This window comes from Carlito syrichta, unplaced genomic scaffold (genome assembly GCF_000164805.1).
Source record: "Carlito syrichta isolate Samal-C Ts95f unplaced genomic scaffold, Tarsius_syrichta-2.0.1 Scaffold91638, whole genome shotgun sequence".
Lineage (NCBI taxonomy): Eukaryota > Metazoa > Chordata > Mammalia > Primates > Tarsiidae > Carlito > Carlito syrichta.
The window spans coordinates 134,112-148,970 of NW_007035734.1; the positions used below are offsets into that span (position 1 = coordinate 134,112).

Consider the following 14,859-nt stretch of genomic DNA (forward strand, 5'->3'; position numbering starts at 1 on the left):
AGGCTGTGGTGGCCGGGAGCGGCCACTGCACTCCAGTCTGGGCGACGGAGTGAGACTCCAACTCCAAAAAAAAAAAAGAATGACAAAATGTTTAATCTATCTTTCTTGTTTATTTGACTCTTGGCTCTAATAGTAAGGTCTTTTTTACAGGCAGACAAGTTATTAAAAGTCTTGAAAGCCCACCTTAAACATGAAGCAGGAAAAGAAAATGAGAATCAGGTGAGTAATGTTTTTCACCATCACTAGTAAAACAGTCACATTTAGTTATAAGCAATTAACACACAATTAGTGATGATATATGACCAAAGAGATCATTATTGGTAAGAGTGCCAGGAACTGAATCTTTTCACAATAACTGTTTGTTATGAATGGTGAAACTGCCTTGCAGCAAGTAGTCCGTTGAATACGATGTTCTTACACAAAGCAAAGGATAAGTACTAGTTGCCAAATGTTACGAGAGATGGCATGATATGAGTAGGGAAGCAACTGGACTTGAAGTCAGAAGGACCCAGGTTAAGTAGCAGTTCTCATTTTTTTCTGTGTAATCTTGGAAAACTCAAACTCTTCCTTTTTTTGAGTTGGAGTCTCATTCTGTCACCCAAGAGTGCAGTGGCATGCTCAAAGCCACCACAGCCTCAACCTGCTGGACTCAGGGGATCCTTCCACCTCAGCCTTCCAATTAGCAGGAACTACAGACATAAGCCACCATGCCTAAATTTTTTATGTTTTATAGAGACAAGGTCTTGCCAAGTTCCCCAGGCTGGTCTCGAATCCTCCCAAAGTGCTGGGATTACAGGTGTGAACCACTGTGCCTGGTGGAAACTCTTTTTCTTTAAAGTGGAAATAGGGCTGGACTCGGTGGCTCAGCCTGTAATCATCCCATGCTTTGGGAGGCTGAGGCGAGTGGATTGCCTGAGCCCGTGGGTTTGAGACCCGCCTGGACAACTTGGCGAGACCTCATCTCTACAATAAATCAAAAAAAAAATTAGCCGGGCATGGTAGCGCCTGCCTGTAGTTCCAGCTACTTGGAAGACTGAGGCAGAAGGATCGCTGGAGCTTAGCAGGTTGAGGCTGCGGTGGCCAGGAGCGGCCACTGCACTCCAGTCTGGGCGACAGAGTGAGACTCCAACTCAAAAAAAAAAAAGAATGATCCTTGGACAGATCAGTTAATGTATCTGGCAGTGAAGGTAACTATAAATATGAAGTGAAAATCTTAACTTTTTTTTGAGTCAGAGTCTTGCTCTGTTGCCCAGGCTGTAGTGCAGTGGCACACTTATAGCCACTGCAGCCTCGACCTCCTTGGCTCAAGGTGATACTTCTTCTAAGTAGCTGGAACCACAGGCATGCGCCACCATGCCCAACTGATTTTTTTTTTTGAGTTTGAGTTTCACTCTGTTGCCCAGGCTGCAGTGCAGTGGCATGCTCACAGCCATCCCAGCATCAAACTGTGCTCTAGCAATCCTTCCACCTCAGCCTTCCAAGTGGCTGGAACTACAGGTGCACACTATTACACCCGGCTAATTTTTTATTTATTGTAAAGACAAGATCTTTAGAGTTGGAGTTTCAGTCTGTTGCCCAGGCTGGAGTACAGTGGCATGCTCCTGGCCACTGCAGCCTCTACCTGTTGGGCTCAAGTGATTCTTCTGCCTCAGCCTTCCAAGTAGCTGGAACTACAGGCACGTGCCACTATACCTGGCTAATATTTTGATATATTGAAGAAATTAGGTCTCGCCACATTGCCCAGGCTGGTCTCGAACCCATGGGCTCTAGCAATCCTCTCACCTTGGCCTCCCAAAGTGCTGGGATTTGACTTGAGTCACGGAATCAGGCAAAAGTTTTTATTTTAACTAAATTATCTTTTATTTTATTTATTTATTTTTTTAAGACAGTGTGTCTGTTAAGACTGGTTGTATTGGTAGACTGGGATTACAGGTGTGAGCTACTGCAACCGACTCTTTTTTCTTTTGTGTGTGTGTGGTTTTTTGTGTTTTTTTGGAAAGCAGGATTTATTGAGGGGACAGAAAAGCTCCCACAGTGGGAGGGGACCCGAAGGGGTTGCCCTTTTGTGTGTGTTTCAATGGTTAAGGATACATGATTATAATTCCTTCTGAAATCAAGATTTTATGTCAATTAGTAATTGATGGGTTAAATTAAAAATGATCTGTAGATATTTCATGCTCTACATCTCAAATAAGTTTTGAAAAAGTTCAATAAGAACAGGATGTGCCAGGCTTGGTGGCTCAGCCTGTAACCCCAGCGCTTTGGGAGACCGAAGTGAGTGAACTGCCTGAGCCCGCGGGTTTGAGACCTACCTGGGCAACTTGACGAAACATCATCTCTACAATAAATCAAAAAATTAGCCAGGTGTGGTAGTGTGAACCAGTAGTTCTGGTTACTTGGAAGATGAGGTGGAAGGATCGCCGGAGCCCAGCAGGTCGAGACTGCAGTGGCCACGAGTGTGCCGCTGCCCTCCAGCCTGGGTGGCAGTGAGACTCCAACTCAAAAAAAAAAAAAAAGAACAGAATGTGATAGTCAAAATTCAGTCAGATGTAGGATTCTTAAGTGAGTGTTAATAGAGTTTAAATAGGTGAAGTAGGTAACCCCTGGACAAATCAAAGAAAGTTTATTTAAGGATACTGCAGCAAGTCAGCAATGTCCAAATACATTATACAGCAAACAGATCATTACTATTATCTAGGATAAATAGATGAATAGACTTACAAGCTCCCAAAATCATCACCTAGAAAGTACACAGTTGTGGACTATTGAGCAAGGGTGACACTGGACCTTCTGGAATCCTTAAATATATGAGTTGGAACAGCTCTGAATGTAGGTTAGACTGAAAGTGTGCTGGAGACTCATTCATCTGGACAGAATGCTTCTTTAGTATTAGATTCAGACAAAACTGTTAGAGGGTATATCATGGTTCAGTCAGGAATGAACACACTGCTCCCTGATCATTGTCAGACTCCCAGATTAACATCACCTGAGGTACATGGGATTAAAGTGAGACATCTCTGGGAATCACAATAATGATAGGTATTTAAACCATTTACAGGACCTGTCTTGTACTGGGCTAATATAGGGAGGGGTACTTGAAAAGTGTCTTTTGAGTCCAGGCATAGTGGCTCACGCCTGTAATCCCAGCACTTTGGAAGGCAGAGGCAAGAGGATTATCTGAGCCCAGGGGTTTGACACCAATCTGCAACTTGATCAGACCTTGCTTCTCCAATAAATAAAAAAATTAGCTGGGTATGGTGATGCATACCTGTAGTTCCAGCTACTTGGAAGGCTGAGGTGGATGCCAGGCATGGTGTCTCATGCCTGTAATCCTAGCATTTTGGGAGGCTTAGATAAAAGGATTGGCTGATCCCAGGGATTAAAGACCAGTCTGGGCAACTCGGCGAGACCTCGTTTCTACAATAAATCAAAAAATTAGCCGGGCATAGTGGCACATGCCTGTAGTTCCAGCTACTTGGAAGGCTGAGCTGGTAGAATCACCTGAACCCAGCAGGTAGGCGGTGGCTGTGAGCGTTCCACTACACTCCAGACTAGGTGACAGAGTGAGACTCCAATTCAAAAATAAATGAATAAAATTTTTTAAAAAAGAAATACTTCTTTTGGCCTCATGTGGTGGCTCACGCTTGTAATCCCAACACTTTGTAAAGTCAAGGTGGGTGGACTACTTGAAGTCAAGAGTTCAAGGCCAGCCTGGCCAACATAGCGAAACCCTGTCTCTACAAGAAATACTAAAATGTCTCTTTATATTCTAGCAATATGTATAACTCAAGGGTATCACTTGTATAGTGAAAAGAGTATCCTCTTTTTACTTTCTTCCCCTATGACTATCCAGTATCTTGGAAAGTGGGATCCAGATAGTATTTTTCTTCTCACATCTGAAAAATCTCTGCTCCTGCTGCTCATCTTGAAGAGGCAAAAAATAAAAATAAAATCTTGACCTCTTTGACGTTTGTGATTACCTTATCTAATCTCTCATCTGCTCTATCCTAGTTGCTCTCCAGAGTTCCCAATCTCTTAGTCTGGCCTTATTTTGGGTGTGTTTAGAAGTCTACCTACATGTCTCTTACTACCCTGGCCTCCTGGTTCCTTAATTCTAGTGATCTTTCTGTCCCCCTTCCTCCCTTTCCTCCTTCCTTCTTTGCTTCCTTCCTTTTTTCCATTATTCTTTCCTTATCTTTTAGAGACAAAGTTTCAATCTGTCACTCAGGCTAGAGTGCAATGACATGAGCTTAGCTCACTAGAGCCTCAAAGTCCTGTGCTCAAGGAATCTTCCAGCCTCAGCCTGCAAAGTAGCTAGGAATACAGGTATGCTACCATGCCTGGTAAATTTTTTCATTTTTTATAGACATGGGGTCTGGCTGTTTTGCCCAGCCTGGTCTTGAACTCTTGACCTCAAGTAACCCTTTCAACAACTCTACCTCCCAAAGTGACAGGATTACAGGTGTGAGCTACCACTCCCAGCCATAACTTTTGTTTCTATTCTTCATTGGCCATCCACTTCTTTGGGCATATCCTGGACCTTACATCACTTGGAACTATTCCACCTCTCTAATATTTCACTTCTGTCTAAGGCCTTTCATTTTTAAGCTTCTTTATTTTACTTTTTTTTTTAATTGGAGTCTCACTTTGTCACCCAGGCTGGAGTGCAGTGGCATGCTCACAGCCACCACGGCCTCGGCCTGCTGGGTGCAAGTGATCCTTCCGCCTCAACCTTCCAAGTACTTGGAACTACAGGCATGTGCCATCACGCCCGGCTAATTTTTTGATTTATTGTAGAGATGAGTTCTTGCCAAGTTGCCCAGGCTGGTCTCAAACCCATGGGCTCAGGCAGTCCTCTAACCTCAGCCTCCCAGGCCTCCCAAAGTGCTGGGATTATAGGCGTGAGCCACTGCGCCTTGCCATCAGCTTTTTTTTTAAGCCTTATAATAACTTATTTATTTATCAACTCTTAGAATTAAGCTAGGGAAACAAGGCACAGGGGATTCAAGTAAGGTTGTGTAACAGACTTTAAGTGTTATCAGCTTTGATACTTAAAATGAATAGATGAGAAATAAAGTTGAGATATAACAGGAGTACAAGAGTTGTAGGAACATATAAGGATGTTAATATCTGTTTTGCTGGTATTATGAGACAAGATTTAAAGTAAATTCAAAACTGTAAAGGTAACTAAGTAGACTGATTAAAGTGGTATAATTCTGTTAGGAAGAAGGTGGCAAGATGAGAGTACAAATAATCTAAATATTAGCACATGACAGAAATTAAAAATATCTACTGAGGCCGAGTGCAGTGGCTCAAGCCTATAATCCCAGCACTGTGGGAGGATGAAATGTGAGGGTGAAGTGTGAGGATTGCTTAAAGCTTAGGAGATCCAGACTAGCCTAGGCAACATAGCAAGACCTCCCGTCTACAAAAAAAACAGCTGGGTGTGGTGGCACATGCCTGTAGTCTCAACTACTTGGGAGCCTTAGAGGGAAGAATCACCTGAGCCCAAAAGGTCAAGACTGCAGGAAGCCATGATTATGGCCAGTTTGGGAAAAAGACTGAGACTCCAACTCAAAAAAGAAAAATAGCAGATCTGTTTTGAATGTTTTCATACTTAACCATAGTGTTTTTATATTGTAGTTTTTTACCTTTAGTTTATGAAAATATGGGGCAACCCTCTCGGGTCCCCTCCTGCTCTGGGAGCTATTCTGTTCTCTCAATAAATCCTGCTTTCTAAAAAAAAGAATGAAAGAAAATATGAATAAGGCTAGATATGGTGCCTCATGCCTGTATCCTAGCACTTTGGGAGGCCAGGATCGGGATTGCTTGAGCCCAGGAGTTTGAGAACAGCCTAGGTAACATAGAAAGACCTCGTCTCTACAAACAAACGACAAAATTAGCCAGGCAAGGTGATACATGCCTATATTCCCGGCTACTCATGAGTCTAAGGCAGAAAGATTACCTGAGCTCAGGAAGTTGAGGCTGTGGTGAGCTGTGATTGTGCCACTGCACTCTAGCCTAAGCAACGGGATGAGACCCTGACTCAAAAAAAAAAAAAAAAGAATGAGCATTCCATCACAAATCACTAAGTGATACTACAAGTAGCCATCTGAACTTAAGCCTTACAAGTAGCAAGGGTGGACAGAGAAACAACTGCCTTTCATTATTTCTTTCTTTCTTTCTTTATTTTTGAGTTGGAGTCTCACTCTGTTGCCCAGACTGGAGTGCAGTGGCCACTCCCAGTCACCGCAGCCTCAACCTGCTGGGCTCCGGCGAGCCTTCCGCCTCAGTCTTCCAAGTAGCTGGAATTACAGCCGCACGCTGCCATGCCTGGCTAGTTTTTTATTTATTTATTGTAGAGATGAGGTCTCACCAAGTTGCCCAGGCGGGTCTCGAACCCGCAGGCTCAGGCAATCTACTCACCTCAGCCTCCCAAGGCATGGGATTACAGTCTGAGCCACCGAGCCTGGCCTGCCTTTCATTAAAATCTCTTCTTTAGTATTTCATTTTTGTAGCCATATGTATATATTAGTTTCTTTTAAAAAATTAGAATTTACTTAGGGCAAAATACAAAAACACCAGGACCAAATCTAGCCTTTCTTTTATAGTTTCTAGGTAAGATAACAGACTTAAGAATGTCTTCCGGCTTGGTGCGGTGGCTCATGCCTATAACCCTAGAACTTTGGGAGGCTGAGGTGAGAGGATTGTCTGACACCACAGGTTTGAGACCAGCCTGGGCAACTTGGCGAGACCTCATCTCTACAATAAATCAAAAAATTAGCTGGGCATGGTGGCATGTGCCTGTAGTTCCAGCTACTTGGAAGGCTGAGGCAGAAGAATAACCTGAGCCCAGCAGATTGAAGCTGCGATGGCCATGAACATGCCACTATACTTCAGCCTGGGTGACAGAGTTAAACTCCAACTCAAAAAAAAAAAAAAGAGAGAGAATTTCTTCCTTTAGCCTGGACAACATAGTGAGAGCTGGCCTCTACAAAAATAAAAAAAATTAGCTGGACATGTTGGCGCTTGCCTGTAGTCCCAGTTACTCACCAGGCTGAGGTGGAAGGATCACCTGAGCTTGGGAGGTCAAGACTAAGGTGAGCTGTGATTGTGCCACACTGCATTCCAGTCTTGGCAACAGAGACCCTGACTCAAAGAAAAAAATGTCTTCCCCACACTTATGATAATATGTTCACCAATTTTTTTTCTAGTGCTTTTGTATTTTCACTTTTGATATTTAAATCTTTACTCCATCCAGATTTCATTTTAATGTGAGAGAAAAACCAAGTTTCTCAATCACCAAAAATATAAAAAATATTAGTTTTCTTAGCATCTTGAATAATGAATCCAACCTTTCCCCACTAATTTGAAGTACTACCATTATCATACAGAGATTTCTTACGTAAGCAGGTCTGTTTTGACTGTTCTGTACCTGAGCACAGTATTTCTATATTGTAGCTTTCGCTTTTAGTTTATGGTAATTCAAGTGCTTCTCACCTTACTCCCTTATTTTTACCTTTTATAACTTACTTTGCACTCTCAGAGATTCAATTTCCCCATCTGTGGATTAGAGATAATATCAGTGTCTCATAGGCTTTGAAAAATAGATGATATAAATCCATGTAAGAACTTAGCCTAGTAAAGTTGTAATATTAGTAATAATTGTTATTAGTTTATCATACAATGCCTAGTACATATTGTGTATTCAATAAATTCGTGCACCTTTAATAATTTCCTTATTTATGCACACTAGGATAACTTTGAATGCTTTTCCAGCCTGGTTTATTAACTCAGTTGTTAAATGTGATTATTTCTTCTTAAATGCTCTACAACTCAAGTCCTTCCTTATAATTTAGTGCTAAAGACTTTTAAAAATTACCTTTTGCATATATGATATGTTTTTTATTCAGTCTAAATTCTGGTTCTTTCTAAGCATTATAACTCTATACATAGGACATGAGAGATTAATATCTCTCCTTTCAGGATGAAAGTCAAACTTCTCCATTATCTCATGATGAGACTGAGATACAGATTAATAGTCAAGATCAAGTTGAGAGAAAGCCAGTTGGCCATGTCACCAAGACAAGGAGAAAGCGCAAGATGGTCCATGGGAACCCTGACTTCCAGGTGAATGGAAATGTACAAACTGAAAATATGCCACCACCTGTGCCAAAGTTGGCATATTCTTAGGGCACTCGCTTTTAAAATTTCCTCGAGATAGCAGGTATTGTAAGCACCATGAAAGCCCAGACCCGAGTCTAGTTGCTTATCGTCACATCCCAGAGCCTGGCCCCCAGGGAGCAGTTATGAAGTACTAAGAACACATTAAATATTTGTTGGATAGGCTGGGCACAATAGCTCACGCCTGTAATCCCAGCACTTTGGGAGGCAGAGGTGAGAGGATTGCTTGAGCCCAAGAGTTCGAGATCAGCCTGTGCAACTTGGCAAGACCTTGCCTCTACAATAAGTAATAAATAAATAAATTAATTAATTAACCAGGTGTGGTGGCACCCACCTGTAGTTCCAGCTACTTGGAAGGTGGAGGAGAAAGGATCACGTGAGCCCAGCAGGTCGAGGCTGTGAAGGCCATGAGCGTGCCACTGCACTCCAGCCTGGGCAACAGAGACTCCGACTCAAAAAAAAAATTTGTTGGAGAAGTATGAGTGTTCATTAAGTGTTAATTTAAGTGAGGTGTAGTAAATAAGAAGGAAAGAGAAACCAATATGGAATATGATTTTTTAAAAATTCTCTTTCCTAACTTGCCCCTGGCCTGGTGACCACCCTGTCCTTAGGCTTTCAGTTGTGTGGTCACAGGACTAGCAAGGGACTTCGCTCACTTGCTTTGAGTAGACTCTGATTTTATTCTTCTATCTTATTCTTTCATTCAAATGTAATTTTTATGAAGCATGGTCTTAGTTTTTTCTTTTTGTTTTTGAGTTGGAGTCTCACTCTGTCTCCCAGACTGGAGTGCAGTGGCCGCTCCCGGCCACACAGCCTCAACCTGCTGGGCTCCGGCGATCCTTCCGCCTCAGCCTTCCAAGTAGCTGGAACTACAGGCGCACACTACTATGCCTGGCTAATTTTTTGATTTAAGGTAGAGATGAGGTCTGGCCAAGTTGCCCAGGCGGGTCTCGAACCTGCAGGCTCAGGCAGTCCACTCACCTCAGCCTCCCAAAGCGCGGGATTACAGGCTGAGCCACTGAGCCTGGCTGGTCTTAGTTTTTTATTTTCTAGCTCCACATAATTGCTTGCTCTATAGATTGTCTAGGTCTCTTAGTGTTACTTTATCATCACTAAAAGAACTAATTGAGCCATTTATTTTATGCCTTCCAGTGTTTCCTAGTATCTCCTACTTCCAAATTCACATTCTCATGACACTGTGTGAGGCACAGACCCAATCCACTCATTCTCCTATTTTTCTGCCTTTAGCCTCTTTTCTCCCTCCTTTTGGTACCTATCTTTGGAAAGCAGTGATTACTTCTTGTTTATCATCTAAGTCTTATTGTCTTTTAAAATTTATGGCAGGATCATTCGGAGATAGAAATAAATGATCCTACTGAATTCCAGAATCATGAAAAGCCGGAGAACCGGGATCTCATTACAACAAAAGTTCCTTCTCTGCCAGCTGAGAGCCAAGAAATTGAGAATGAAGTTTCCTCAGGAAAAGGTGATATAAATGGTATGCTAGGTAACTTTTAAAAATTGGGCCGGGCATGGTGGCTCATGCCTGTAATCTCAGCACTTTGGGAGGCAAAGACGAGAGGACTGTCTGAGCTCATGGGTTCGAGACCAGCCTGGACACCATGGCAAGACCTAGTATCTACAATAAATAAAAAAGGAAAAAATAGCCAGGTGTGGTAGCACATGCCTGTAGTTCCAGCTACCTGGAAGGCTGAAGTGGAAGGATTGCCTGAACCCAGCAGGTTGAGGCTGCAGTGGCTATGAGTGTGCCACTGTACTCCAGCTTGGGTGACAGAGTAAAACTCCAACTCAAAAAAAAAAAAAAAAAAGAAAGAAAGAAAAATATAGAAGTATCCATGTACATGAGTTTCCTAGGATTGTTATAACAAAGTACTATACATTGGGTAGTTTAGAACAACTGGAATGGATTATTTCATAGTTCTAGAGGCTAGAAGTCCAAAATTAGTCTTTCTCAGAGCCTCTGTATAGAATTCTTTGCTTCTTCCTACCTTGTAATGGCTGGCGATTCCTGATGTTCCTTGGCTTACAGCTACTTTGCTCGAGTCTCTGCCTCTGTCATCAGATGACATTCTGTGTATCTGTCTTCTTAAAAGAACTCCAGTCACATTGGATTAGGATCCACCCAAATGACCTCATCTTAACTTGGTTATATCTGCAAAGACCTTATTTCTAAATAAGGTCATATCACAGATACCAGTAGTTAGGACCTCATATCTTTTGGGGGCCTTCAATTCAACCCATAGCACCATGTTATAGAACTTCTAGGTGTTCTACAATTAAAGCAGAAGGTAGATCCAAATATAAAATGCCATCAGGTCAGGTCATCTTTAGTAACTTTGGTTTTGATGTTTGCTTTTTTATTTTTTTATTATTTTTTAATTAAAAAAATTTTTTTTTGACTTGGAGTCTCACTCTGTCACCCAGACTGGAGTGCAGTGGCCGCTCCTGGCCACCGCAGCCTGGCCTGCTGGGCTCCGGCGATCCTTTCGCCTCAACCTTCCGAGTAGCCGGAATTACAGGCATGCACTACCACGCCCGGCTGATTTTTTGATTTATAGAGATGAGGTCTCACTGACCAGGCGGGTCTCGAACCCGCGGGCTCAGGCAATCCACTCACCTCATCCTCCCAAAGTCACAGGATTACAGGCTGAGCCACCGAGCCGGGCTTGATGTTTGCTTTTTTAGAGATAAGGTCTTGCTCTGTCACCCAAGGTCGAATGCAGTGGCAGTGATCATAGCTCACTGCAGCCTTAAACTCCTGGACTCAAGTGATCCTCCTGCCTCAGCCTTCCAAGTGGCTGGGACTACAGGCACATATCACCAAGCCCAACTAATTTTTGAAATTACTGCAGAGACAGGGTCTCACTATACTGACCAAGCTGGTCTTGGACTCCTGGGCTCAAGCAGTTCTTCTGCCTCAGCCTCCCGAAGTGCTAGGATTACAGGTGTAAGCCACCATGCCCAGCTAGTAACTTTGTATAGAAACCAGATTATAAGCCGGGCTCCGTGGCTCAGCCTGTAATCCCGTGCCTTTGGGAGGCTGAGGTGAGTGGATTGCCTCAGCCCGTGGGTTTGAGACCCGCCTGGGCAGCGAGACCTCATCTCTACAATAAATAAAAAAAAAAATCAGCCAGGCATGGTAGTGCATGCCTGTAATTCCGGCTACTTGGAAGGCTGAGGCAGAAGGATCGCCAGAGCCCTGCAAGTCAAGGCTGCGGTGGCTGGGAATGGCCACTGCACTCCAGTCTGGGCGACAGAGTGAGACTCCAACTCAAAAATAAAAAAGAAAAACCAGAATAAAGTTCTAGCCACTTGGAAGGCTGGGGTCAAAAGATTGCCTGAGCCCTGCAGGTCTAGGCTGTGATGGCCATAATCCTGCCACTGCACTCCAGCCTGGGTGACAGAGTGAGATTCTGACTCCAAAATAAAAAAAGAAAAAGAAAGAAACCAGAGTGGTAGGTGGAAACTATAGGGAAGTTGATCTCTACTTTGTGATAAAAGCCATCATTTTTCTCATTAGCTCTTCTGTCTGACTTCAAACACAGGGACAAAGACCTGTCTGCCTCCTCAACCAGGACAATTACAAGAGAACTGCAAAGCCTACCTTCCAAGTTGTGTAGCCATATTTACTATGATAAATGTATTTCTTTCTTAGTCTCTAACTTCCTTAAAACCTCTTCCTTAAACTTTTTCAACTAAAAGTTTATTTCAATAAGTACAGAAAACTCAGTTCTTCCATACCTAATTGAACTTGATGTTTTCTGATTTAATCCCTGCTAGTTGCAATAGGTATTAATTTTGCCCTGGTAATCTGCTGGGACCCTGAGGCTTGCCGGGGCAAGGGAAAGAGATTGAGAGAAAGGATGATCCATTCCAGTGTCTACCAAGCAGTAAAAAGCAGAATTTCTCATCTGAGCCTTCCCATTTTCCCTAGAACTTTGAGTGCCTTATTAAATCTAGAAAATTACAATCTGAGGTAGACCTGGAAATCTTCAATTTTTATTTTATTTTATTTTATTGTAGAGACGAGGTCTTGCCAAGTTGCCCAGTCTGGTCTTGAACCTGTAGGCTTAGGCAATTCACTCGCCTTGGGCTCCCAAAGTGCTGGGATTACAGGCTGAGCCACTGAGCCTGTCTGGAATCTTCCATTTTTTTTTTTTTTTTTTTTTTTGAGTTGTAGTCTCACTCTGTCGCCCAGACTGGAGTCTGGGCCACCGCAGCCTCGACCTGCTAGGCTCTGGCGATCCTTCCACCTCAGCCTTCCAAGTAGCCAGAATTACAGGCATGCACTACCACGCCCGGCTGATTTTTTTTTTTTTTTTTTTATTGTAGAGATGAGGTCTCACTGCCCAGGCAGGTCTCGAACCCACGGGCTCAGGCAATCCACTCACCTCAGCCTCCCAAAGGCGCGAGATTACAGGCTGAGCCACCGAGCCTGGCTGGAATCTTCCATTTTTAACAAGCCTTCCAGATAATTTGTTTGTCTATTTGTGTTTGAGTCAGTGTCCCACTCTATCACCCAGGCTGGAGTACAGTGGCATGTTCATAGCTACCACAGCCTCGACCTACTAGGCTCAGGTGATCCTTCCACCTCAGCTTTCCAAGTAGCTGGAACTACAGGCACACACTGCCATGCCCAGCTAATTGTTTGATTTATTGTAGAGATGAGGTCTCATCAAGTTGCCCAGGCTGGTCTTGAACCCGTGGGCTTGAGCAATCCTCTCACCTCGGCCTCCCAAAGTGCTAGGATTATAGACGTGAGCCACCACGCCTAGCCAAGCCTTAATAGTTTTGAAAGTAAAGGATCTCCAGATTAGAAAATGTGAGAATGCTAATCTAATCTATAGTTCTTTTATTTCATCAGCTATCCTAGTAATGCCTAGTAATTCTTTGCATGCTTTATGTTCCATTTTTGGCAAAGCCCATCATATGAAAATACTCTGTTAACTTATAGATATTTCTTAATAGGAACTTTTTTGAAATGCTTCATTTATTCTGTATCTTTGGATTTAGGTAATGAATATTCAAAGATACCTTCAGAAAGAAAGAAGCTTCTATGCACAAATGAGTTTTCCAAAGCTGGAAAAAATAAAAGAACTGCAATCCCTACTCCAAGTAAGTTGTGTACACAAAGAAACATAAAGTAATGGTTGGCCCACTTCAGAGTGATGCTAGGAAGGCAGTGGACTAGAACAGCTAAAAGCTTAGATGCAGCCGGGCTCAGTGGCTCAGCCTGTAATCCTGCCCTTTGGGAGACTGAGATGAGTGGATTGCCTGAGCCTGCCTGGGCAACTTGGTGAGACCTCATCTCTACAATAAATAAAAAAATGAGCCGGGCGTGGTAGCGTGTACCTGTAGTTCCAGCTACTTGGAAGGCTGAGGCAAAAGGATCACCAGAGCCCAGCAGGTCAAGGCTGCGGTGGCTGGGAGTGGCCACTGCACTCCAGTCTGGGCGACAGAGTGAGACTCCAACTCAAAAAAAAAAAAAAAAAAAAGCTTAGATACTGGTTTATATTCTAGTTCTCTCATTTTCTAACTTTGAGATCTTGAGCTACTTATCCTCAATAAACCCACTTCATGTAAGGTGAAAATAATTATACTATTGTGACTATTTCATCAAGTAGATATATAGATTGAGAATTTTTTTCCAATCTATATATCTACTACTGATTACTTAGCACAACAAATAGCATGTAGCAGGCATTCAATAAATACCTGATTAATGAATGAATGAATATCTATGAAGTACTTGTTACTATGCCTACTTCTATAAGTTTGTCATAAGTCTAAGGAGCTCCATTTGTGGATATGTAATTTTTCTTTTGTATCTTGTTTGTTGGAACATTGCTTGGCACATAAATGTTGAGTGTTGTATATTTATAGTAGTTAAAATGCTGGTCATCATATTAGAAATGGAATAAACATTCATATACTCAATTACAATAGCACAGAGCAGGACAACCCTCTTTTGGACCCCCTCCTGCTTGGGAGCTTTTTTGTCCTCTTAATAAACTCCTGCTTTCAAATAAATAAATAAACAAAAGACTAGCTATAGGCCGGGCTTGGTGGCTCAGCCTGTAATCCCAGCACTTTGGGAGGCCGAGATGCGTGAATTGCCTGAGCCCAAGGGTTCGAGACCCACCCGGGCAACTTGGCGAGACCTCATCTCTACAATAAATCAAAAATAAATTAGCCAGGCATGGTAGCGCGTACCTGTAGTTCCGGCTACTTGTAAGGCTGAGGTGGAAGGATCTCCAGAGCCCAGCAGGTCGAGGCTGTGGTGGCCGGGAGCATGCCACCGTGCTCCAGTCTGGGCAACAGAGTGAGACTCTAACTAAAAAAAAAAAAAAAAAATGAATAGCATAGAGCAGGGGTCAGCAAACTGCTGCCCACTGTCCATTTTGGCCTGTCTTATACCCCTTAAGATAATAATGGGTTTTACCTTTTTATTCTTTTTTTTTTAGTTAATTTTAACTTATTTATTATAGAGACAAGGTCTTGCCAAGCTGCCCAGGCTGGTCTCGAAAACCTGGGCTCAGGCAATCCTCTCGTCTCCGCCTCCAGTTTATAATTTTTTAATTTTTATTTTTTGAGTTGGAGTCTCACTCTGTCGCCCAGACGGGAGTGCAGTGGCTGCTCCCGGCCACCACAGCC

The 14,859-nt window shown here is 43.0% G+C and overlaps 1 protein-coding gene across 6 annotated transcripts in view; it reads left to right on the top strand.

Moving 5' to 3' along the window:
- NUSAP1 (nucleolar and spindle associated protein 1) overlaps positions 1-14,859 on the top strand; it is a 40,101-nt gene that overhangs the window by 8,140 nt on the left and 17,102 nt on the right. For 2 of the 6 annotated variants that reach the window (XM_008059771.2, XM_008059777.2), the window contains exons 2-5: positions 151-219; positions 7,987-8,142; positions 9,529-9,670; positions 13,219-13,320. In XM_008059771.2, coding sequence (XP_008057962.1) covers positions 151-219; positions 7,987-8,142; positions 9,529-9,670; positions 13,219-13,320 — 469 coding nt within the window. The remainder of the gene's footprint in view (positions 1-150; positions 220-7,986; positions 8,143-9,528; positions 9,671-13,218; positions 13,321-14,859) is intronic. The other 4 variants (XM_021713135.1, XM_008059785.2, XM_008059791.2 and 1 more) reach the window with 3 other exon arrangements.